The sequence below is a fragment of the Anopheles arabiensis genome, chromosome 3 (genome assembly GCF_016920715.1).
Source record: "Anopheles arabiensis isolate DONGOLA chromosome 3, AaraD3, whole genome shotgun sequence".
Classification (NCBI taxonomy): Eukaryota; Metazoa; Arthropoda; class Insecta; order Diptera; family Culicidae; genus Anopheles; species Anopheles arabiensis.
The window spans coordinates 91700310-91727258 of NC_053518.1; the positions used below are offsets into that span (position 1 = coordinate 91700310).

The 26949-nt window shown below is 42.9% G+C and overlaps 3 protein-coding genes across 5 annotated transcripts; all 3 read left to right on the forward strand.

The window, feature by feature from the left end:
* Positions 1-444: 444 nt before the first annotated feature.
* LOC120905245 (cytochrome c oxidase assembly factor 3, mitochondrial) lies at positions 445-1102 on the forward strand. Of its 2 annotated transcripts, none has more exons than XM_040316137.1 (2): positions 445-870; positions 981-1102. In XM_040316137.1, the coding sequence occupies exon 1, from the start codon at positions 579-581 to the stop codon at positions 861-863; it is 285 nt and encodes a 94-aa protein (XP_040172071.1). In that variant the 5' UTR covers positions 445-578; the 3' UTR covers positions 864-870; positions 981-1102. The 2 variants fall into 2 exon arrangements, with proteins under 2 accessions (XP_040172071.1, XP_040172072.1); XM_040316138.1 differs by having other exon boundaries at positions 922-1025.
* On the forward strand, positions 997-2145 carry LOC120905243 (dimethyladenosine transferase 1, mitochondrial). The gene has a single exon (XM_040316135.1). The coding sequence runs from the start codon at positions 1021-1023 to the stop codon at positions 2080-2082; it is 1062 nt and encodes a 353-aa protein (XP_040172069.1). The 5' UTR covers positions 997-1020; the 3' UTR covers positions 2083-2145.
* Positions 2146-7173: 5028 nt separating this feature from the next.
* On the forward strand, positions 7174-26750 carry LOC120903676 (allatotropins-like). Of its 2 annotated transcripts, none has more exons than XM_040313238.1 (4): positions 7174-7294; positions 8669-8978; positions 25080-25459; positions 25525-26750. In XM_040313238.1, exons 2-4 carry the CDS (start codon positions 8973-8975, stop codon positions 25688-25690), a joined length of 552 nt encoding a protein of 183 aa, XP_040169172.1. In that variant the 5' UTR covers positions 7174-7294; positions 8669-8972; the 3' UTR covers positions 25691-26750. The 2 variants fall into 2 exon arrangements, with proteins under 2 accessions (XP_040169172.1, XP_040169173.1); XM_040313239.1 differs by having other exon boundaries at positions 7174-7282.
* The last annotated feature ends 199 nt before the right edge of the window (positions 26751-26949 follow it).

The following is a 26949-nucleotide window of genomic DNA, read 5'->3' on the forward strand; positions in this document are numbered from 1 at the left end:
GCAGTGTTTGGTATACACAGTGACCGTCGAAATTTGTTACACCATGTAAGATTTTCTGCAAATTTTAAATATACAACGGAAATTTATTCTACTTTGAATTTGCATTTATGCTGCAATTTGCAATGATTTATGCTGAGAAATATGCTTGAATAATATTATTTTTTATAACACAACAAAACAGCACCGCATGTTTGTTTGATTGCCATGGTTGTTTTGCAGTCTACGTACGGTCGCGTGGATGACGTCTGTATTTTTTTATACATTTTAAAATATTTTTTGAGCAAAAACAAAAACAATTCCTTTTCTAACGATTCAATGTCCCCAAAAACATGCAAATTCGTTTTTTACATAGCATTTTTTCATTCAAAAAGACTAAATTCTTTGTTATATCATCATCGCCAATTTGACAGCTACCCTTCCATGCTTGCCCGACACGCTAGACAGCCAGACCTTCGCATACACACTCGCACACAAACCCCGTTCAATGTGCCAGCCAGCAGAAAGATTGTGATTTTTCGTTGTGAAATAACAACACTCCGCGCAGTGCAGCAGCAGCTTCCCGCTCCCAGCCACAGAAAATGTCCGCCAGCGAGGGTCCGTCGAAGGTTGAGTTCAAAATCGAGGAATCGGGCCGCAAGCTGAAAAAGGCGGAGGTCGACTTTATGCGCCTGATCGAGCAGCAGAACCTGCAGCGTGTCCAGAAGTTGCAGCGCCAGCGACGCAATAACAAACTGACCGGCATCGCGCTCGGCGGCACCGTGCTCGGCATCTACCTCTACTCGATGCTGTCGGTGAAGCAGGAGAAATTCCTGGACGATTTCGAGGAACCGGTCAAGCTAGAGGTGGAAAACAAGGCGCTGTAAGAGCGGGGTAAGTGTGGATGTTTACATCATGGAAGAACGAACCAACCGCTTACGTCAGTGTTTTTCCTCTTTCTCAGAAACCTATTTTATTACATATTCTTTCGTTCGCGTTACTAGTTTGTAAGAGCCTCCGCAGTAGCACACTCACACACACAAGATGTCCGCTTCGACGAAAATATCGAAAGCCCTAACCTCAACCGGCATCCGGCTGCCACCGTTGCCCACCATCCGCGATCTGGTCAAGCTGTACCAGCTGCGTGCCATCAAGCAGCTGTCCCAGAACTTCCTGATGGACGAGCGGCTCACCGACAAGATCGTGCGGGCCGCCGGTAACATACGTGACCATTACGTGCTCGAGGTTGGTCCGGGACCGGGCGGCATCACCCGCTCCATCATCCGGCAGAACCCCCGGCATCTGGTGGTGGTGGAGAAGGACCGTCGCTTCATGCCCACGATGGAGATGCTGGCCGAGGTGGCGCAACCGTTCATGCGCATGGATATCGTGCAGGGCGACATACTGGACTACCGGGTGGCGGAGGCCTTTCCCGACTGCCCACCGCACGACTGGATGGACAGGAAGCGGGCACCGGTACATCTGATCGGCAATTTGCCCTTTGCCATCTCGACGCGGCTGCTCATCAACTGGCTGCGCGATATGAGCCTGCGGACGGGCGCTTGGTCGTACGGACGGGCCAGCCTAACGCTGACGTTTCAGAAGGAAGTGGCCGAGCGGATCGTCGCCCCGATACTGTCCGATCAGCGCTGCCGTCTGTCGGTGATGAATCAAATCTGGAGCACGCCGGAGCTACGCTTCATGATCTCGGGCCGTGCGTTCGTGCCGAAGCCGGAGGTAGACGTCGGCGTCGTGACGATTGTACCGCTTCAAACGCCCCTCACGCAGGTCCACTTCGACACGGTGGAAAAGGTCGTTAGGCATATATTTTCCATGCGGCAAAAGTATTGCCGTCGCGGTGTGGCCAACCTCTACCCGCCGGCAGTGCGCGAAGAGCTGACGGAGCAGACGTTCAAGCGGGCGGATGTAGATCCGCTGGCACGATCGTTTCAGCTTTCCGTTGCGGAGTGTTTGCGCATTGTCGAGGCGTACGACGGGTTGGTGCGGGAGCGTCCAGAAATTGCCGCGTACGATTATCGAGCGCCAAAGGTTAAGGGTGCTGCCGTTGAGGGTGATGGGCAGGGGGAGAGTGAAACGGACCGATGATCGGTGAACGGTGCTGTGGGACATTGTTTGTGAATAGTAATAAACATGCTTAGTTATCACGAAGAAGATGATGTAAGAATGGGTTCTCCAATGATGACCAAAAAGAATATTTTCAAATCTTTAATAGCTTATGATTGATACTAAAAGTTGAGCAAGATATTTCAGCATAAAAACTACGTCAATCGAATGTTTCCTTTGTTTTAAATTCCAACAGTTCATCTAATCCATAGCAACAAGAAGTTTTTATCCATCCGGCGCCTTCCAGTGTGAATAATAACCATCACACATTACAATTTGCCCAACAATGTGAGTGACTGATCCGGCCAACCGTCAACAAAAGTGCAGTGAAAGTCATATTGATATGAATTGGCGTGTCATTTTTTTGTCCTTCTCCTACCAAAAACCTCTCCGAAAAAAAGGCTTAAGAAAAGGAACGCCGTGTACGTTGCTAAGCGCAGGCTTTCGGGCGGGAACTAGGCACACGTGAACAACCACATTACAACCAGCGCGAGATATGCTGGGCGCCGATTTGTCAGAATTTGCGTATCGTGTATATTAACATAAATCGATGCTCGTTTGTTTTGCATGTGGCGCGTTATGATTTAGTGGCTGTCGTGGAGCGCGATAACGAGGAACGCGGCACTGATTTGCAATGCAATGTGAATCCAGGAAGTCATGGGTGTGATAAGACGGAAGTGTGGTTCAAGTTGGGGAAAGTTTTGAGTTGGCAACATTTATTTCCACTACTCGGAATCGCTACGGGAACGGTTAATTAAATTCAAAACTGTTCTCTTGTTCTTTGTTTGCTCGTTACTTTTAAGGGTCAAGTGTATTTGTTTCCACTAAAATTTAATCAGTTTGATACAAGAGTGCAAGCCATAAGGTGACGATAGTTGTAACCAACTTTCAGGAAACTATCAACCTAAGTACGAAGCGTGCAAGCTAACGGCTAATAAGGGCCGATTTAAATGAGACAGTTGGGATAAGTGCATGAAAGAATGGGTAGACGTGCGGGAACGAACTCTTGGAAAACAATTTACACTTTCAACACTTTCACCACTTTCAGAGCGCATACAATCCACTTCCCGGTACGACATGGCTGGCCGTTACAAAAAGTCTTGTGAGCTTCCCCCGTTCAAGCGAGACACATTTCTCCCCCTTGGAGCTTAACTAAAAGCAGCTTTATTCATTTGCACACTCGGAAAGGATGGCTTTAGCCTGGAAAGGTCCTTTGCCAAGGCCTTGGTGCCCAAGCTGCTGGGGCTTCCAGCTAGGAGCCGGATCGGTGGAAGATCCAAGTCCAGCTTGCAGTGACTGTGTAATGGTCTTTTTCTGTCATGTTGTGGGGCGAAAGATTTATACGTTAGTGCAAGTGTGTTTTTGTCCCGGGACGTTGAGTCTCATCGTACAAACGCTTCTCCTCGCATTTGAATCTCACATGCAAACGGGCCACGTTTTATCTATTTTCGTCCCACACACACACACACACACACACACACAGACGCCTTGATGTACACTCCGACGCTAATGAATCTGGTGCAACTAATAACGTAAGTAAACAGGGCAAAACCACAGATACGCAGCAAAATCTAATCAAAACCACCCATCATCATAGCGCTCCAGCCCATAAATGTACTCTTCACAAGCAAACTTTGCATGTTAGCTCCATAAATAAAATGTATCTTTTTGTTTCGATGTACCCACTTAACGAGACTGAGCTGCGTTGGAACATTTGTGCGAAATTTAATAGTTCTCATATTTGCGAACTGCATTAGCAAGGTTTCCTGCTTCACCTTTAGCAAGCCATTGCTGCCCAGCAAAGGCCGCTGTTGAGTTGTTGTTGAGGGCTGAATATTTCAACAACAGTTGAAATCGAATCGAGTTCTTGTGCCGGAAGTGCTAGAGTGAATCCCACTGGCACTGGAATAGACCGTACATTGAGCAGATTCGTCTGGACGTTCGGTGCGTTTGAATGCAAAAAGGAGACCAAGGATCGTACGATTGTGTCCTATCAAGTGGCGCTTTTCTCATTATTTATATATCCGGTTCCTTTCTTTGTGTCGATTACCATTTCAAAATACCGCTCCTCTTATCGTATTGATTGATTTATATAACTATCAACCAATTAAACGATGTGTACAAGAGATGGAAAATGGGTTTGGATGCTCGTTAAGAGGATACTTCATTGATGGGATGAATTATAACCGCATTTTGAGCGTACCCTGATATATTTCCATGAGCTATCGATGTAATCATTCAATCACAAACTTTCACAGCTCATTTATTAATTAACGATATTAACCTGCATTTATGAAAATCCGCCAATCATTCAACGTCCAGATTAACCAGCCCCCTTTCCAGCATGTCATCTTCAATTAGTGCACCTTTAGCGAATGGACAGACAGTCCAATGTTATATTAATTTCAAACCTGTTTCGAACAGATTTCCTTGCACTACGTCATCATTATTATCAACTGGATGGGGAGGAAAGCCTCCCATCGTTGCTAAATGAGCTTCACATTAATCCTTCCCGGCCCGGTTTGACCAAACGCACGACGGCAAAACCACCACCACACTGTCAATAGTGGTATTGTTTGCTGGTAAGATTAACTCCTTCCCCGGTTCCGTGTGGCGATATCCGTTCGGCCTTCGTCTAATGACCGCGAGACGTGACGTGAAAGTTCGGCACATGGTGTACGCGTTTGGTTGTCGAAGGCCACCAAAGCTGACCCGATAAATGGCGGTAGAACCATGGCGAGAAAGGAGGCATAAGGAAAGCAAGGATTATCTTTTTGGCTAGGTGATTAATGTTGTCTTATTAATTTTTGCTCATATTGTTCACAAACATCTTCCACTATATATGGGTGAATATGCGATTGAAGGTAATGTAAAGTGGCTAGTGGGAGCAATCATTTCAATTGCAATGCCATATATTTGTTTTGCATACATTTAGGCGACGTAGCTGAGGCGAAAGCTTTTACTTTATACTAGCTGCAACAAGGTTTTCAATCTAGTATGTTTGAAAGTGATTGATGTTAGCTTCTTGTACATGAGTTTTTTGCTCGCTTATTGTAGGTTAACAATGAAAGATTCATGTCCGTTACATACATTCAGGCGTTTGATATTCATTTTGCATATATTTTGGCGTGTTTTAATGTAAACTAATTGGTTGTACTCCGCTTGATTATTTCTTCACATCAGAAAGATGGCATGTCCTATTTCATACACATAACCTTTGACCCTTTCGAAAATGAAACAAAAACAACGGCCATACATATATCCGAACGTATCCTGGCAAACTTGCGTAGCTTCCAGCCACCAACCGTGAATAATGATATCTTCATAGCTAGAACTCACACCCCGCGTGGGTGGAACAACAAATCACCCCCAACACATCAAGTTTTTCAAACCACGATAGTATGCGTCACCAATTTTGCCAGTTCGTTCGTTGTGGTCCAGATTGAAAAACGCTCCCAATAACGTGCTCAATCGCTACTAGAAGCAATATTTGTTTTGCAATCGAAACACTCCGCATACGGCTGGCGGCATCGTGCATGTGTGGAGTGTATGCAGTTGCGGTCGTTTTTTTCCTTTCACCGACGTTTACAGGTACAAAACGATACGAAACATCTCTGCAGGTCTTCCTTCAGGGATACAGAACACAAGCGGCTGTGCTGTTTCGTTAGAATTTTAAATACTTTTTGGCTCACCATTGTACGCTTGTGCGACCTAACTGAACGAGAAACAAACGTTACCTCCTCATCTTGGAGCTATAACAGAAGCAATAGAAAGATGGTGTAAGGCACTGATTGTTGCGGTTATTTTTTTTTAGGGTTTTGCGTACTTTGGATAGATTACACGCTGCGTTGTTATTGGAAACGGGGACGAACGAAACCGTACCGATACCAGCTGTCAGGCTAGATGCCGGATAAAGGATGCGCTTTGTTTGATTGTTTATTGTATGTGAACAAACGCGATCGGTAGAAATCTATTATGCTGTTTGCGTTTTTACGCAGTATATTATTCACAATATTTTAACAGCCCTTGGGCGTTGTAATTGTTTCGCAAGGCTGGCACAATGGCTGGCGAGTTTGGTGCGGTTGTATGCTAAGCATCAAAAGCGGAATAAACGAGTTTGATTTTTAAACGTAAGCTATTTGCTATTTGCAGCGTTCAGTGTTGCTGGAGAGCTTTAATTTTAACCACAGCAAATCGTGTGTCATCATAGGCTTACAGGGATATATTCACACGCTCGTGACCTACGATGAACTCCCTGCAGGCTTTTTCGTTCACGGTATGTAAATTTTACGACATAATCACCGCAACTTATAGAATAAATTCTCGAGCGTTTACACTAACATGCGGCTTTAAGAGACTTTAAGGCGCTAATATCCTTAAAGAAGATAATGTAGTGCACAAAACAACAGGCCATAATTGTGTTACTCTTTGTGTTACTGTAACCGTAAACGCCTAAAAGTATGCAATTATAACGGTTGTCTGTTACGACTTTATGCTGTTGGCAGCCTATTGTTTCAAAAGCAAAAAGGCTTCAATTTATATGAACAAAGTTGTCCTCATATCCAAAAGATTCACTCCTTATCATTCATCATCGAATGAACATTACTCCACGTGCGTCAGATATAACACGAACACTAAGACGTTCTCATTCGGTCAATTGATTGTTTTTTTCATCACTGTGATTAAGGGTTTGTTATGAGTTTTTATCGAAATAACATCATAATTAACACATGAGTAATATTGCCCTGATGAATGTTTAATTCAATTTTAAAATAATTTCTTTATTAATCATCAGCATGCGATGAACCGCCAGCATCCCAGCGCAGGATGAACGCGTTCATCGCTTGCTGTGGTTCGGATGTCGGCTAGCATGCAGAGCGCAACGTGCTTCTACACCCATGCTTGCGCCACACGAGCATTCTACCGGGCGTAACGCAACGTAACGGTGTGGCAGACAGACGCTCGCATACATACTCACACACACGCGCACACATTGCCGCTGGCTTCCGGTGCGAGCTGGCATCGGTGAATAAAAGGAAGTGATCTTCACGAGCCGGCAAGCACTCGTTTGCGACAGGTCTTAGGTTACGGAGCTGGCTCGGGAGCTTTTGAAGTTGTGCGATATTGTTTTTACGGTGTTGGTGCTGTGCAGCTCGGTTCTATCGGATGCTCTGTTCTCGAAGTGAGGAGTCAGGTGCGTGTACTGAAGAGTGTTGAGTGAAAGTGGAGCATCGATGCACATTAACACTTAGAACCCGATTTGCTATGCAAGTTAGAAAGTGAAGTGATATTGAACGCGTTTTGTGGTTGTACAGCGTGTGTAAAGTGTGTAATAAACAGTAATATCAATCAAGAGTTTGCTGGCTTGGCAAATCGTAGGAACAGTGCTAACAAACGCTTCAAAAAACATGAGAAAACTATTTTCATTAGGAAGGTGTTCGTCGACGCCTAAATGTAGGCAAAAAGTTATTTCTAAGTGAAGTGTGCTTGAGTTCATAGAGTACATTTTTCTTTAGACTGTTCTTAGAGCTTGTTTACTTTTTTTTTTTTGTTTTACCCTGTCCTGTGTTTGTGTGTGCTGTATGTGAATTTCCCCCATTTTGTACGAAGAATAGCTTGTCACATGCAAACGAAAAGCCACGCTACGCTGATTCCATTATCATAAGAACCCTTCGCCAAGAGGCGCCCTATGCTCTCGAAACAACACGCTTAAAACACATGTGATATTTTTTTCTTCTGCAATGCAACCTACGACTGACCATTGTTTCATCCACGTGGGTCCAGGGCCACTGAGTGCCTTTCAAATTTAAATACACTCCTCTGCCAGCAGAAATGATCCGCTAGCTTCACATGAAAGGAATTCTTAGCGACAGTTGCCGACACGCTGCTATGCCTTTGCACCGGTGCACTCTTCCACTTCCATGATCACAAACAATTGAAATGTGTAGAAGAAAAGGGATTTTCTTTTTATTGTAACTGTAACACTTAAATGCCAAAGTGATGAGGGGGGAATAAACAACACACTAGCTGCCAAGAGGCTGGGACGCTGCTGTTACTTTCGCGTCAGCGAGAAAGTGAAAGATCGTCGAAGAAAATTTACATACATACAAAGCAGCATTGCCAGCGACGGTGGACGGTGGCAGCCATTTTGATAGTTTCCGGCGCGCAACACGTCACACGTATGGTAATGAAGTGTTTGAATGATGCATCTTTGCAACGGTCGATTCGTAGGCGTACATGATGCGGACGATAAGCAGGATCGTCGAGCAGGAGGAGGCGACCTTAGAAAGAAACAAATGCTTCCGGTTTTTTGTTCTGCACTGCTGCTTTTGTTCACTATTTCGCGAAAGTTGCACACAAGTGGAAGGATGAGAACACTAGCAGCAAGTGTGGCACAATTTATGAAACACACTCACACAACTCATGAATAAAATTCTCATTTAGTTGCTTCCACTATGGCTCAAATTCACTCCCCCTGATGAAGGTGTAAATCACTCATGTGAATCTTTGCACTCACGCCTTTAATTTGTTTCCTTTTTAATCGGCTCCCTTTTTGTGTATCATACAGGCAATAGAGGATAAGGCACATGTAGCAGCTAGAAAATAAATCAAACAACAAAGCGCTTGCTCGTGCAGAGATTCATATAAATCAAAAACAGTGAAAACCATACATTCAACAAACTTTACATTTTCAAAACTTAACAAAAACGTTGACCAACAGTAGCAAAATTTCCAATAAAGCATAACGAACTGCATAACAGAATCAACAGGAACAAAGCACACAGCAAAAAAGTGCATTCCACTTTTACCCAGCGACAACACGCCCAACAGTAACTCCTGGTGCTCATACTTCAACCTCAAACAACACCAAAATGGAGGTAAGTAACGATGCCATCTGCTCGTAACTCAATCTTAGGTGCCCCTATTTGGCCGTCGCTTAATTTATTGGAAGTTTGTGTCAGGGCCACCGTGCAGCGGCTTTGTCCGTTAGATGGTGAAATCTTTCCGAAAAGGCGGACACAGTGTAGGTTCACCTGCTACCGAAGGTAAGGAATCAATTTCGATCATAATCATGATTGAAAGGTGTATGACAAGGGTGTTTGCAGTTGTAGCTATGGAAGCACAGCATTGGGTAGGCTTGACAAAAAATTGCCCCACCAACTAGAAATGCACTGAACGTGAAGGATGATTTGCTGAACGCAACACGCACTAGCACTAGCACTTTGTCCCGCTCGGTGAACGAAATGAAATCGCTACTTAATGATCTACTCAAGTAAAGCACATTGCATACATTTAGGCGTGCTTTGAACTGTTTGATAAGTTTCTGTTAGCACTACGGCCGAAGCCGTTCTTTCTGTAAAACGCCTGAAAGTATGCAATATAGTTCCACAGTTTCCAAGTTTCCTTGTTGTAGTACTGAGATTCTTTGCCGATAAATCTACCAACTGTTAAAGATTTACAAAAACTATTCAAATATTGATGATAATTTGATAATATGATAATTTACCATATTACATACCTTTAGGCGCTGAGCCAGGGCGAGAAGTGGGAAATGTTGTTTTTGCCCCCTTGTCCTAAAATAAGTAAAAGCAAACATCACCAACAGTAAAGCGAAAGAAGTAAATCTCGTTGATTGTTGTTTGAAAATATACAATACCGGGAATTAATGCAGTTAATAAAATTTAAAAATCAAGTAAACGAGGCCACTTTCGTTCAAGAAAACAAATACTACCCTTTTCCCTGCTTCCCGTCTTTCGGCAGACAAAACTTTTAAGCCGCAAGCATAACGGTGATCAAAATAAGATAAACGTCTAGCGTTTGTTTTCCCTTAGCTCCACCTTAATCAAACCCAAATGGAACCATCGTTTGTTTTTCCCTCGCCAAGCAGAAGTTTCCCAAGGGAATACTATACTACTGCAACGCTCGTGCCAGCGGAAATAAACAAACTTTTCTCTGGATGCGTTTAAATTCGCGGGTTCGTTTTTTTTTTCGTCGTCCTACGTTTCATTGCTCTTTTCTCATTGTAAGTGCACAAACGTGCTAGCATGCAACAGTTTATTGTGATAAATCTTTGTACACGAATCACGAGAGTGACTGTGGCTGAGGAACGGTTTCATCTACCATTGCAATTACGGTCACACGGCAAACATTTTTCCAGTGGCAAACAGAATGAGAAATGGCAAGCGACAAGAGACAAGAGCCATTATGCAGCAGAAACAAATGAGCATTGTACAGCTCATAAGCAAACCGTTTGTACCGTCATGAGTATAGTGCGTTCCAATGGCATAGAATAGAGCAATAATCGTGCCAGATTGTGAGGTATAGAAATGTTGTTTTTTCCATTCCAGTTAATTCCAAAGAATGAATCAATTCTGTTGACAAAACACTCTGACGCCGGGATTCATTATGAGTGAAAGGAAGGGAAAAGCTCGGACTTGTTTGTACATAAAACCTCCCGAGGGTAATCAAGATGCTTTGTTTATTCAGTAACACACACACTTCCACACAACAATAACATGGGATCGCAGCTATTTAGCCTTATTTTGCTATAGCACTCTACTCAATGATATCATACTTTAGCATCTAAAAACATATTCGTAACACAATCATTTAGGCTACCAAGCCATTTGAAATGAGCATGAAAGTACGCCTAAAGTTATGCAATTTGCATGAAACTATTACCATAACAGCAATCCAAGGCCATAACATTACTTTTACTTTCAACAACAAAATCTAATTGGAAAGGATAAGTTAAAGAGCCACAGTTTGTTTTTCGGTTAGGCTCACACACAAAACAACAACAAAAAGTGATTCTTCTGGGAAACAATAAAACGGATGATTATGAAACCCATTTTTTTGTTTATCTTATTCTTCAGATTCTAGCCAACCCAAAGCAGTCACTCTCTGTGTTTTAAATTCTACGAGGCCCGCATTAGACCCGAGGGCAACAGGTTGCTCATCTCCGGTCTACATTGTTGAGCAGAGTACTCGAGAGCACTGCCAATTCTGTACAGAAACGCCTGCATGTAGGCAATGAGGTAAAAAGGCGCGTCGGTTGACCTTTCGCGATGGAAGAAGCCCTCAAAAAGGCTAACTATTTCGATATTTGATACAAAAATGGGGAAAAGAATTTAAAGCCATTTATAAAACTGTATTGAAATTCCAATAAGTAGTAGTAGTTTGAATTTAAATACTCAAAGTGATTGTTTGGTATTTAATGGTATGTAAGCCATCGCAACGAATCCATTTTCTACTCTGCCTTTGCTTTTTGTTCAAAATGTTCACTTGCTCTTTTTACAATCGTATGTCCTCACTACTTCCCTTGACAAGATACAACACAAAAAGGTAAACCACCTCATTTGTATGTCCCTTGCGTAAAATGGGTCACCTAAAAAATACCAAAGAAAAACATCACTCCCCAATGTAAGAGAAACGAAAGGTAACAATGCTACCAGCAGTGTGCCGACCTGTCAGAACAATCGCATTAACCTGATCCTTGCGAGCCATTCAATCTGCCTCACGATCTGCAACCATTTGCCTATGGGAAACTTACGCCTATTTTGTAATCGTAGGCGGCAAGAAAACCTTGCTGTGAGGCTGTGTTCGTAATTCTACAATTTTACTAAATGCTGCCCACCTGTGCCTACTTTCCGGTGCTTCCCGCCCTAAACGAATCTTGCTCTGAACAGACAAACCGAATGCGAAAGAGGAACAAAACGTTGTGCTCGTTTTGCTTTTCGTTCCGAGCTCAGCACAAGGGACAGGAATGTAGAACGCCTGAATGAAAAGATTTATTGAGTGTTTCTACGAGCGCACGAAAGCCACTCAGCCCGATGACTCTTGCACCTTCAGGATGTTTAACTTTGTTCTATTTTTTGTGCTGATGATAAACTGTCCCTTTCATGCCGGCGGCATGGGACAGTGCTTGGGTTCCGTCAGCCTGTGCGTAGGTCTACGGAGTTATGGGTCAGGGGGCAGAGTAGACAACAACCATTAGCACAAATTTAGGTAGTGTTTTAAATTAATTAATCAACCAGCTCGAAGGGGCGTCCCGCAGAAGATGCCAGAACATTTTCCGTCATCCACTCGTAACTCATCTGCATGCGAGTGGCGTACATTACATCCACACATTTCATCCACAACTGTTTCACAAATTGCACAGCTAACGATCAAATTTCGAACAAGTTAACAAGGATGTGGTTGTTTCCTGGCGAAGACTATACCCACAACGTTCTGTGTGGTAAATTGATCGGATATAGATTGGCGTGCTAAAATTACTTGCATACATCACACACACATTGAGAAGGTCGTTCGTACATTAAATTAGATTATCGCAGAATTTGCGGTCCGCGGTTGGTTCTTGGTCCTTAAATAACACGGTACCGACGGCCATTTATTTGCACTTAATTTACCCTCAAAAGCCGTGGCTTTTTAGGGCGGGTGATTGGACGCATCGTCGACCGCTGACGGAGCAGCGATGACCTTTCCAGTGGCCCGTTGAAGGGTTCGGACTGTAAGGTCGTCTCCCACTTGTTGGGCAATCTGCAAAGCTGATGAGCAGTGTTTTATTCATCCCAACATTTCTCAACGTTTGCATAATTAGAATCGGTTCGAAATTGCATACCTTCCTGTGGTTCACAGCACAGCGATTAATGAACGTGAAAAAGCAACCGTGTTAATTATTGAAGCATGATGATTCGATAAAGTATTTATTGACTGAAATTAAGGTACAAAAACGATTATTTTTTGCATCTAAACGTCTTTATTAGCACATAAAGCATACATTTAGGCGCAAGAACCTAAATATGCTGTTTGTTATGCAATTTTGTCTATTGCTACTAGTGTAACTGTGTTTTATCTATTTCTATCCGGTCAAATCATCATATCCCCCGAAGACGTTGCTTCAATTTCATAGAACAGCTCAATTTTCAATAATTTCACCTACACACAGAAACCTAAACGGAACAATACAGAAATGGTGAAATCTTCCCACTGGGTGCGATCAACCTACCAACTACCCTTGTTAAACGCACTGCCATGCAAAGATCACACACACAGTACAAACGAAGGCTGTCACACACTCACTATCACTTTCTACGAGCGCTGAGTAGCCTGTCATCACTTAACCTTCCCATTCAGTGTCACGGATGATGGGTGAAGCCCTACCTGTTGCTATTGCTTACGAGGCCAAAAAATGATACATGACATCATCCGCGTTGCGTTCGGTAACACGGAAGGCGTTACCGTTTGGTGAATGGTTCGATTAGCTCCCCAGGATAGAAGAGCTGTACTGGTTAAAGTGCAACCAATGCCAAATAATTGAGGGGAAAGTGAAGGGTAAAGATATGAATGAATAATATGAAGGAATACCTTCTTTTTTATGGATAACGTCCCACAGTATGGCCCTAAAAATAGGATTGCTTATTTGCAGAGCGAACAAAAGTAAGGCAATACTAATGTTACGATACAATGTTACAATACCGGTCAAAGAAGCCTACAAGCAATACTGCCACCCACCAGTACAGTAGAACACGCAAAACAGTTGACGTTGATTTTGTATTTCGGAAAATGTTGGGAGTTGGATAATTTGTCCGAATTGAAAGGGATTTAGTTGGTTATAAACCTCGTCAGTTTTAGGTGGCTGACAAAATGGAAAACTTTGCTATTTGACTATTTTGGTACCATGATATTCAACAAATGTAGTAATTGAAATTAAATTTTACATGATAACATTCAGTTCTACTAACTAATTCAAGCGAAAGATTAGAGTTGTAAAAAACAGCATACATTTAGGCGCATTTAGGCTCTATTGCACTTAAGGTAATATGGAGCTTTGGGTAAATATTGCATCAACATTTGCCCTAAACGTAAATGAAATTTGTTAAATCCCTCTTTCAAGCTCACCTCCAATGCATTGCAAGCTCAAACCATTCGTTAAACCAATCAAGTCAGTCCTCTGGCGTTCGTTGTTTGTTGCCGCAAAATAACATAGAACGCTTACTGCAAATGTGAAGTGGAGAAACACTTCACTTACCGCTTTACGAAAATAAAAATTTCCACCAAAACCCACACGAAAGTAAAAGTTGGTAAAAAAATTTAATTCACCACAAACACCAAACAAGGGTAGCGACGATCGATCAAAACGGTTACGATGTCGGTTCTCGCCGGAAAGAAGGCGTTGATACAAATGTTAAGAAAATATTGTGCAAACCACTCGTACGAGGTGAAGTGGTTTTTGTCACCGTATCGTAGAGAAAGCCAGCTTGCAGCAGTGAGGTGAAAATAGAAAAGAGTGATAAAATTTACACAGCCCAAGGCATTTTTGGATGGATAATAAAAATAAACACAAGGTCAATACGATGGCAGTAAAAATATTGAGCAACACGGAATGATTACTTTTTGGGCTATTTTATATTAACACATACGCATACAACGATGGATGAGCTAAGAATGAACAAAGAAGCGAAGAGCAACGGTACACTGCACCGTGGAAAAGAAGCATCGGTTTTTGTATTTATAAGAAGCCGCTGAAAAGCCTTCCAGTGATGTTGGGCAGAATGAAAGTAATCTATTCATACACAATTCTCACGATGCGCTTCTTTTATTACTGCCAAGTTACAGGGTTTCCCACGATTTATTGGTCAGTTTCCATGATTTTTTGGTGCGTTCCCACGATTTTCTGAGCGTATCCCATAGATTTTTGGTTCGTTCCCATAATTTATTGGTATTTTCCGATTGGATATCAATACAATTGGACCAAAAAATTCTAGGAAACGACCAAAAAATCGTGAGAGCGCACCAAAAAAATATGGGAACCCACCAAAAATTGATGGGAACCAACCAATAAATCATGGGAAACCCTGTATTTCCATACAATTACTTTTCAAGATCATCGGCTATTGTTGCGCTCAAATGGGCGGGCAAAAATGAACAACAATGCTTTTGCCAGAACCTGCATTTTTATAGATAAAAGAAAATGACTGAAAAGAATTATTTTTACTTAGACAATAATAACACAGTTTATGTTTAATTCTCAATAAACTCAACGATACCAATTCCATGCCTCCAAATACACTATCAGCGGGAAATTAAGTTTTTACTTAAAATGTTTCTGCACTCATAAATCTTGTGATGCAAATCAATATATCCCATAAGCTTGAAACATTTCTTCCTGTGAGTTTCTGTGTGTGATAATTAAACAGATTTATCATGCAGACTGCTTGCCCTGCACATATGGCGCCTAAATGTATGCACAGCACCATCTTCCCACACACACAGAGCATTTGGTATTAAGCCTAGCCATCGACGATTTAAAAGCTTGTTTGATTGCTCTTCGTAGAAACCATAGTAACGCATTTTAGCTGGAATCTAATAACTCTGCTAACATGGCTCGTCAACACGAAACGGGTATCATATTCCCTTTCAACCGCTCTCGGAATCGTTATCACTTATCATAACAATAATCTTGCACCTGTGATTACTATTTCAAGATGCTCAACAGGGATCATGTTTTCACCACCGTTTAATTACACTCTATTACTCCCTCCACATCCTCGCGCCTTAGCTCGTAGTTCTTCCTTGGTCGTGTTTGTTTAATCATTGGACTTATGAACTTAACACACGAGCTTCTTCGGCACGAGGCAAACAAGGTCAATCCTTCGGTACCTATGGTGTCTGCACCAAACGGCCATAAATCATCGTTAGCATAGGGTTGTCTACTTCCCAGACTCCCCCTGAATGCGAACCATCGTGTCCAAATAGTGAACTAATGTTAGCCAACCATTCAGCTCTTCTATCTTGACCGTTAGTTCTCTGTGCGCTGGCTTCATTTCAATTGAGCCACAGTCAGAAAAAAGTGGGTGAGAGTCAGTGTGTAGGAGAGCAACACGAAATCTACGACCAAAAGTATAACCACCGGTGTGCATCGTGTGCACGTACCACCGTATGAACTCAATCCATTTAGTCGCACTTGGAACGCTTTCGAAATAATAAAAGTGATTATAAAACGGTGAGGAGTGCTCTTTTCCCATGCGGATCCTCAAGTATCATGTACTTTGGGGGAAAACTCGTGTGCTGTTGTTTTTTTTTGTAGAATTTGTTTTTTTTGTCGAAGCAAAAGCTAGTAGAATTGTATTCGAGATCTATGATTGTTCCAATCCAATCTACAAGAGAAAGAGGGTCCTTGATTTTGCTGGAAGTGATAAAACGATGTGAAGAAAATTTCGGGTTTCAAGTTTTTGCAACCTTCACCTAACATTTTCCACTTTTTTCATTCCTCTAGAAACATTCTACAGATTAAATCTTAATCTCTAATCGATCGTTTGGCATTAGACGTACAGATAACGAGACATTACACAGCCGAAGCATAATGCTCACACATTTGCCACTCAGCAATATTTTGATTGCTACAGGAAGGAACAATACACAACAAGGAATTTGTAAAATCAGCACCAAAAGCCCAGAGAAAGAGAAAGAGAGAAAGAAAGAGAGAGAGAGAAAGAGAGAGAGAGAGAGAGAGAAATAGAGAGAGATGCCAGTTTAAATTCAGCACGACTGTTCGATAAGTGAGGGTATAGTAAAGGAATGTCTAACAGTCACCAATCAATCAATCACTCTATGAATAGACTCGAGTGAAAGAAAGGACTACAAATGATAATACCGTATCTTAGTGTATATAGCTCACTGCGTGCAAGAAATTTCATATCGTCTGCTGATTAAACAGTTTTCTCCCCGCTGAAAGTCATCCGTGATTGGAGAATTAAAATGTGCGTGCAATTAAACGCTTTCATGGCTACAAAACAGTGCTTTGTCTGTTGTTCCCTTCACTAGGAGGTTGTAAAGACACAAAACAAAGCTAATCTTGCATCTCGAGAATGGTAAATGACTCAGGCACATTTCTCATCTCCGTTCTTAAAAGCTAACACCGACTAGACAGCATCGTTTTAATATACGCCTACAGTATACTTTCCTTCGCAAGAAATCACCGTCGGCCCACACTGCCCCGACAAACCATGTCCCATCCTGCAGCGCAAACAGTACGGCTCGTGCTTCACTTCACTCTCATATCAACGACTATCATCAAATACCTGTGGCTTGTTGGCTCAACTTGACCGGACCGGACCTTGTCCATCGCATATCATGTCGTCCGGTCAGACAGCACGCGCTCGCATGTCAAGCAGGAAGCAAGTGGCTACATCGTACGTCGAGATGTTGCACAAGAGTTTGCTCAACAGTTGACTGTCCACCCCGGTCCCGGGGTGATGCCTGCAGCCCTGGCCAAGCAACGGTGCGTTTTTGTGGAACAAGGTTTGAGGGGTGGTTTGGGGAAAAGTTGCTAGTTTTCTTCCTTCCGGTCGTAGTATCTTTGCACGGACGTTCGAGCATAAGCGGTTGGGATAATTGAAGAAAACGATTTAAATGCTGGACCGGTACGGGATGATGGCTGGTAACTCGAACTGAACAAATATTTTTAAATCAGTAGTACTTTCTCACACATTGATTTTTCCATTCGCATCAACATTGGCATAAAGTCGATAGAGATGACGTTGTGGAAAATGATAATACGACAGCACAATTACATGCTGACAGGCAGTATCAAGTTCAGTCTTATTTGATGATTATTATTGATACACTATCAGCATTTCATTTCGTTCTTAGAAACTTCACTACCATTTCATCACAGTTCATATTTACTCTTAGATTGCCTTCACACTACAATAATTCTTCATCACCATGGAAACACGTGATGGTACTAATGGAGACGCATGGTATGACTTAAAGGAGACGCCCAGTAGGTTGTAAAAAAATAGGTTCTATTCTTTATTCTTTGGAAAACAAGCCATGTTTCAACAGCAAACATAATTCATGTATTTACGCTTTAACACTGTGCAAACGTTCTTGAGCTGAATTTTCACGTTCCAGTGAAATTTTAAACACAGATTTTTCGCTAGCAGAACCTTCTACGTACTCAAGATATAACATACAGCTGCTGCTGCTCCTGCTGCCGGCGGTGGAAGCTTTCTTTTTCTCAAGAGTATGCCTCGATCTATGTTCTCCTCGACCGGTATCTGGCGGTCGAGCCAACCCAAGAGCTTTGGGTCGCTTACTGTACTTGTCCTCATTACCCTTCGCCAGCTGTTCCGGTTCCCTTCGTATGCAAGGGGCTTATTACAACAATTAGCAGGCACTTGGGGCGCTCCTTCTTCTTTTCCGCTTTAGTGGCGTCTTTCCCTCGAAGTGGAGGTTCGCTTTGGAACGCTGAAAAACGTACGTCAACGAACACGTCAAGCTCATGTTGCTATTCACAGTCGAGCGACCGTGGTGGTACCGCAGATGACCGCAGTTATAAGTAATGTGACTGCCATTATGCGTTTGCCAGCCACGCAATTCCCACCGGGACTTGTGCTGGTGGGAGAATGGGGCAAGGAAAGGTTTCGAGAAACGATGAAGATTGTTTCTTCTGTGACGTGTTACAGCCACCAAATGAAATGATAAAGAACTCTCACGGTCAGGGTCTAATGGAGTGTTCTAGCTTCTTTTTGTTTTTAAATAAGAAGATTGTGTTGTTATTACATCAAGGTTCAAACAGCAAACAGCAGACGAACAGTCCAAAGCTAACCATGCTTGCGTAGACATCTTGTACAGAAAGTCGCATACTCTGCGCCTAACAGTATGCAATTATCCATGACAAAGCATCCCTGTTGGGCTTAACATTTTGCCAGCTGCTTTCATATTCCCCTGGCGGCTTTGGGACACGCGAACCTTTTGCCGAAACTAACTTTTGGCATACGATTACTAATGACCCACGTCATGTAACGTAAATATGGCACTGCTAGGGTAACTGGGGGAGGGATTCTACCCAAAAGCGTGCCACAAAGATTGATTGATTTTCCCACAACAGCTGGTTGGAGCGGTGCTTGCTTTAAGAGCATGGAACACCGATGAAGATATAAACGAAGAAGTCGATCCAGTCTATCCCTGAACGCACTGTGTTTGTTTACGAAGTAAGTTCGAAAGGAAAAACAGTACCGCACCTTAAGAACTGTATCGGATGTGTCTCGGTTGTCTCGGCTGTTGCGGTGGGAAGAAAAGTTTTGCTGCTTCTCCGAAGGTTCCGGTACCACGCAAAGTTTCCTTTTGATCCATCGATAATGGAGTGCTTAACAACACCAATCAACACCATCCAGCCACGGGGGAAGCAGCTACGTCGATAGATTATCATTTATTGAACCTATGGGTCAGAAAGAAACAGAGCCAGTGTGAAAAACTGCCTGTGTGACGAAAGAAATCTTTCCAACTTTTCTACCCATTCACCCTACACATCCGCACGTGCACACACACACACGCATGCATGATGGCAAGCAAACGCTGCTAGCAAACATACCTTTAATGTTGACTTTACTTAAGGGATCAGTCCGCTACAACGTTGCCGAGCTCCATAACAAAACCGATTGTGTCCAATCCAAGGGTGATCCGTACGCACCCAATCTCTGATCCCGTACCAATGTTGAGGCGCTAATGTTGACACAACAAATTATGGATTTCCACCGCTGCGGTCGATGCAATCAATCGGAAAAACAAATGTTTATCCACCATTAGAGGGGCAGCACCGCGGGGCTGTGAGTCGGGCAGGCTACTTTTCGTTCGCTCGAGAAGGGTCAAAAAGCCCCGTTAAAGGATGTGACTCTTTCTTTGTCAGCACGGCCATACGGCTGTTCGGCACTACGCAGATGATGATATCCGCACGGTGCAAGTGGGCATGAAATTGCATTTTCGCGTTAAATTTTACGAGACAATGGGCGCACCGGAGCAGGAAGCACTTCAAACGCTGGGTAGAAAGCACGTTACCGTGCTTTGTGGTTCTCGCACGGTTTCTGGCTTGCTTCCAGTGAAGACCATTGAAAAGATGTATGCTTTGAGGCTCTCTGAGCTTTTACTTGCTTGAGAACGAATAAATTTTCCCCCGAATCCCGGGCTCCCTGGTGACAAACGTCTCCTTTCTTGAAGATGCTTTTTGTCCACGAAAAAGGGTCACCAATGGCACCGAATTTCGTGGGAACCATCCACATACACACTGTCATCATTTTTCCATCTTACTTTTGGAAGAAATAAACGATAATTTATTACCCTTGGAACATCTGTTGCACTGCACAACCCTTTTACCGTGTGGTGCTTTCAAGGGTGCAGCATTTTATTATACTAGCGTCTTGCAAACGAACTTAAAAACCTCAGTATGAAAAAACAAAAAGCCGAAAGTGTTATAACTCTTTGACATTTTGGTAAAACTTCTAATGCAACACGTCAATCCCACAAAGCAAACAAGAAGTTAACGGGATATTGAAGTTGTGTCACAACAATGCAAAAACAATTAATCGGTTTCTGCGGAGTTCGGCTCCAGAATTCTTCGGCTACTGCTGAAAAAGTTACAATGTGTGAAGTTTTATCGATTAGTGAATTGAATAGGTATGAATCTTTGTTGTACATTCAGACTTATTTACAATTGTTTAAGGACTCAATCCTTCATTATACTAGATTGTTCATCAATTATTCATTAAAATATCATGTGACTTAATATTTGCTTCGATATTTCATTTCATCCAAGTATTTCTTGAAAAGTTTCTTTCTATAAACGCCTAAAAGTATGCAACTTGTGATGCAAAATTACCTGAACGCGATCAAAACCGTCGACTTTCCGTTTTTGAACAACTTTTTCCCCAATACATCTACTTTATCAAAATGTAACGTTTTCGGTGCAAATTTGGCCCAACTTTCTCCCAGTGCAGTGCAGCAAAAACGGTGCATGTCAAATGCATACCCGCAACATAAACTGACCACATCCTACCACGTGTTTGCCGGCGAAACCTCAATCAAACTCATCACTTTTCAAGTTTTGCGCAACGTAATTACGATGTAAGCGCTACATTGTGCAACCGGTGCCGATAAAACGATTAACCTACTCCTGCTGGAACCTGCAGAAGACTGCAGAGTAGACTCGCCTGACCACATACACACACCCACACTGCTCGTGCCTGAAGAACACCAAAGTCATGTTCAGAGCTGTTTCTACAACCTATGGTCAGCACAAAATTACCACCAAACGTACGCTGGGCTTCATGAAAGGAGGACTTATTTAACGGGCCGCCCCACCGGTCGCTTTTTCTAATAAGTTTTTACCCTGCAGTTTGCCTCGTTGTTTATCATCTCCCCGAATGCAATGATGTTGCCTTGTCAGTGTTCTGCACACGGCCCAAACTATCAATACCTATCTACAATGCTGTTGGCAGCGACCGAAAGCTTCCAGTCCAAGCTTCGCTTCAAACGATACCGTCAGCAACTGTCAGTCCATTCGGTGAAAGTACGAACACAAACTTTCTCTTCTGGTCGCTCGATTTGGTACGGAGCGCAAATCAATTACAGCAAACCAAAACTGGAGAAAAACTTTGCACCGCGCCCACTCCTGTCCACCGTAAATGAGGCCGAAGAAAGCGGAAAACGTTGATCAAATTGAGTGCGACCGAGTCTATTTTCAACCCCGGTGGCCGGATATGTGTGAACGGCATTTCGCGTCGCACTTTGCTCGTCAGTTATAGTCACGTAGTAATGATTAGCAGCGGTACGTGTAGGTTCCGGCAGACTCAAAACAGCACACGATGGAGGATGAACATATTGGTTGTGTAGCATCTTTTCCCCGCCTTCGACCTGATTCTGAAGCATGAGCCTTTTTACAACGCAATCGATGACGCAAAACGGGCTGCCGGGATTGCGGTTCTCGAATGTCGACACACGGTGTAAGTGATATTTTATGAATGTTCCTCGCAATCGACACATGGTTTATTCCGGAGCAACTTAAAGGTAGTTTGTCGGAAAAGCGATATCATTTTCGTAAGAATGTAGGGTATAACGGGCTTAAAACAATGATAGGCGTATTCTCTAGCCCGTAAAGTATAGGCCGTGGGTGCGCCTAAAGGTATGCACACTATGTATCTATACATTACATACCTTTAGGCGAAAATTTACCTCACTCATCTCATTTCAGTGAACAAAAACACATTTCATGAGTGGTTTAAGAGTTTAATATATTTTATAATTGTGTTATAATGTAAATCGAACTGCAAACTTATTTCTCTACGTTCAAAAATGACACAAAAATGAATCGATCCTATAGTGAATTGAATAGGTATGAATCTTTGTTGTACATTCAGACTTATTTACAATTGTTTAAGGACTCAATCCTTCATTATACTAGATTGTTCATCAATTATTCATTAAAATATCATGTGACTTAATATTTGCTTCGATATTTCATTTCATCCAAGTATTTCTTGAAAAGTTTCTTTCTATAAACGCCTAAAAGTATGCAACTTGTGATGCAAAATTACCTGAACGCGATCAAAACCGTCGACTTTCCGTTTTTGAACAACTTTTTCCCCAATACATCTACTTTATCAAAATGTAACGTTTTCGGTGCAAATTTGGCCCAACTTTCTCCCAGTGCAGTGCAGCAAAAACGGTGCATGTCAAATGCATACCCGCAACATAAACTGACCACATCCTACCACGTGTTTGCCGGCGAAACCTCAATCAAACTCATCACTTTTCAAGTTTTGCGCAACGTAATTACGATGTAAGCGCTACATTGTGCAACCGGTGCCGATAAAACGATTAACCTACTCCTGCTGGAACCTGCAGAAGACTGCAGAGTAGACTCGCCTGACCACATACACACACCCACACTGCTCGTGCCTGAAGAACACCAAAGTCATGTTCAGAGCTGTTTCTACAACCTATGGTCAGCACAAAATTACCACCAAACGTACGCTGGGCTTCATGAAAGGAGGACTTATTTAACGGGCCGCCCCACCGGTCGCTTTTTCTAATAAGTTTTTACCCTGCAGTTTGCCTCGTTGTTTATCATCTCCCCGAATGCAATGATGTTGCCTTGTCAGTGTTCTGCACACGGCCCAAACTATCAATACCTATCTACAATGCTGTTGGCAGCGACCGAAAGCTTCCAGTCCAAGCTTCGCTTCAAACGATACCGTCAGCAACTGTCAGTCCATTCGGTGAAAGTACGAACACAAACTTTCTCTTCTGGTCGCTCGATTTGGTACGGAGCGCAAATCAATTACAGCAAACCAAAACTGGAGAAAAACTTTGCACCGCGCCCACTCCTGTCCACCGTAAATGAGGCCGAAGAAAGCGGAAAACGTTGATCAAATTGAGTGCGACCGAGTCTATTTTCAACCCCGGTGGCCGGATATGTGTGAACGGCATTTCGCGTCGCACTTTGCTCGTCAGTTATAGTCACGTAGTAATGATTAGCAGCGGTACGTGTAGGTTCCGGCAGACTCAAAACAGCACACGATGGAGGATGAACATATTGGTTGTGTAGCATCTTTTCCCCGCCTTCGACCTGATTCTGAAGCATGAGCCTTTTTACAACGCAATCGATGACGCAAAACGGGCTGCCGGGATTGCGGTTCTCGAATGTCGACACACGGTGTAAGTGATATTTTATGAATGTTCCTCGCAATCGACACATGGTTTATTCCGGAGCAACTTAAAGGTAGTTTGTCGGAAAAGCGATATCATTTTCGTAAGAATGTAGGGTATAACGGGCTTAAAACAATGATAGGCGTATTCTCTAGCCCGTAAAGTATAGGCCGTGGGTGCGCCTAAAGGTATGCACACTATGTATCTATACATTACATACCTTTAGGCGAAAATTTACCTCACTCATCTCATTTCAGTGAACAAAAACACATTTCATGAGTGGTTTAAGAGTTTAATATATTTTATAATTGTGTTATAATGTAAATCGAACTGCAAACTTATTTCTCTACGTTCAAAAATGACACAAAAATGAATCGTTTGGAATAGTTCCTTTGGAGTAAGTTCTATTTATACACACTATCATAAGGTACTATTCACCGTATTGCGCATTGGTAATGTGAGATGGTTTAATCCCTGCATTCAGCGAATGCAGCTTCAACTTCAGAATGCGAACATCATTCAATATCCTAAACGAATCCATTCAGATATAATATTGAGTGCCTATTCATAGGTGCTTGTAGCACAGGCAATTGCAGAATGTACAAGATTTACATTAAAACTATTATAATATATACTAAAACCATTATTTGCTAAATGCTCAAAATTTTATACAGCTGTAGTACTTTTCAATTATAATAAAGGAAAATGTCACATTTTTCCAACAATTCAATTAAACGAAACCAAACCAATCAACACTCGAAACCAGCAACAGGTCTTAAATTGAATAACAAAAACAAATCCTTTAAACGGCTGCAAAGCACTGCGCTGGCGACAATGACTGGGTAATCGAAAATTGATGGCTTCGGGCAAACGCTGCCACACGCGCGGTTTTCCCAAGTACCGTCCCCCGACCAACCTTGCTACAGCGCTACCCTTAGCAAGACGCCTCTGAACGGCAGCGGTGAGCCGTGGCAATAAATATTTATTGATAAATTAAATTTATTGCTCCATCACCGTGTCATGGCACGGGTGACAAGACGCAAGATTATGACAAATACGAACATCCCAGTACTAAGGGATGTTGGCAGTTAGCTTTTTGTTGTTCCTTCCGCAAAAGACTATCAAGCAGCGTCGATCAAGACACCTCGATCCATCGACCACTTACGCACATACTTACGGACGCATGTGAGAGGCAATCAGTACAGATTGATTGTTTGTAATGGCATCTTGCGATGGAGCGGGAACAGACAACGGGATGACAGCTTCCGTGGGGCGATTTGTAACTTTTTTTGGAAATTTTCAATCAACGGTGTACTGTACTGATGCTGTGAATTTAATTATTGTAGAGGTTGCATTACATGTTCCACCAAGCTCCTGTGGTTAGCGGTACCTTTTTTCTTTATCACAATGTTCACAACCAATCAAGAAAGTGTTTATAAACCAACATCTTATTGATTCTTTCATATTTTTTTTCTCTCGCTCGACAGATCATGAAAATATCCATCTACAAGCTGCTGCTGTTCGTCATCCTCTCAACGGTGATGCTATGCTGTCACACGTCCGAAGCTGGACCGGCCCGCCAGCTGGCCAGCCTGGCCGCGAGAGCCTCCAAGATCCCGCGCTCGATACGGGCGCCCTTCCGCAACTCGGAAATGATGACGGCACGAGGCTTCGGCAAGCGCCGGGCTCCGATTGGCGTCAGTTTCGGCAGTGGCCGGCCAGCACACCACAGCCTGGCAGCGGGCGACGCTGAGTCAGCACCATGGGCCGAGGAAAAGCACGACATCAGCAAGCTGATGGAGGATCTGGCGAGCGTCGATCAGAACGATCCCCAGCAGCAACTGATCGGAGGAGATCAGGAGAACAGGTAAGAGCTCAAAGTGAGAGTAACATTATCAAGAAGCGGATTTTTACCATTTCTCTCTTCGCCAGCTTCCCGCTGGAGTGGTTTGCGAACGAAATGTCCACCAATCCGACACTGGCCAAATCGATTCTGCAACGTTTCGTCGACACCAATCGCGACGGGCTGCTGGAAACGGGCGAGCTGATGCCGGGCGCGGGAGCGAACGGTAACGAGCTTGGGTCTGAGCTGTTCTAAGAAACGTCTCTCCTCTTCAAAAGCTCACCCAAAGCAAAGTCATTAAAGGATGGCGTCGTCTGGTACTGGCTTAAACGTGTTTAGACTGGAGTCTGGAGGGCATGGACAAAAGGGCACACCAGCAGGACACTTTCTCTGGACGCTACACAGTTATCTACATCTTTCCGCCATTCAACCATCGATTCCTGCACAAGCAACCCGTTTCTTTCAAATCCAAATGAGGCTGGCATTACTCGTATTTCCCCCTGATCTACAACTATATAAACTTTCATTTGATTTATTGCAAACAAAAAGACTCCAAGAGCATATGAACTATTTACGAAATCTTTGAAAAAGAAAAAGATCAAAATCAAATGATCCTTCTCATCTCCTTCTCTCTCTCTCTCTCTTACACCCCTAGAGGTAAAGCAACAGAGCGGCACTACAATGCACGACAACACGCCAAAGCGCCGGAAAGCGCCACCAATAATGGCTGGGTATTGGGTGTTGCGCTTTCCGGCGTTTTCCCCGCAGTTGTCTTGTTTGATTCTTTCGTTTGTACAAACCGTTTGTCACAATCTCCGTTGTTTGCGCGTTTTTGTTAGCTGAAATACACACTGGCTGGTGGTGTGGTGTGGTGTGTAATACATTTGCCTATGTTTTGTAGCATACACTAGTCGGTAAGAAGAAGCCAACCAAGGCGACATTACTTTAGCGCACAAATAAGAAAGGAAAAGGAAGTAAGAATTCTAATTGAAAGAGAGAGAAAATACACAAACACAAACCAAATCTTACGCACCCGTTTAGTGTGAATATGTGTAAAGTGGGGAAGTGGTAAAAAAGGGGGAGGGAAAGTTCATTTAATAACAACCAAGCTGAGAATGTTGTAGTATGAAGGATTGAAGGAGAAGACAGAAGTGTAGTGAAATGTTAAAATAAAACAACATTGCAAACACAAAACATAAAAAATAGCAACAAAATTGAGCAACAAACACCGGCAAAACAGACACACACACACACCAAACAAAACACAGTTGTAAAATAACGAGCGAGAAATATATTGGGTTTGAAACAGCAACAAGAGCAACATCGTTGATTTACTTTTACTGTATGGTTTCTTGCGCAATTGAGAATGATTTAATAAAGCTTGACTGTTGTAATTTAAAACATTTTCTAAAAAGGGGAATACAAATATATGCTTCTGAGCCAAAGTGCCAAGGTGTAAGCCACGGTAAGGTGCTTCATTAGCCACTTCATTAAGAAAGTTTTGCCCGAGCTGC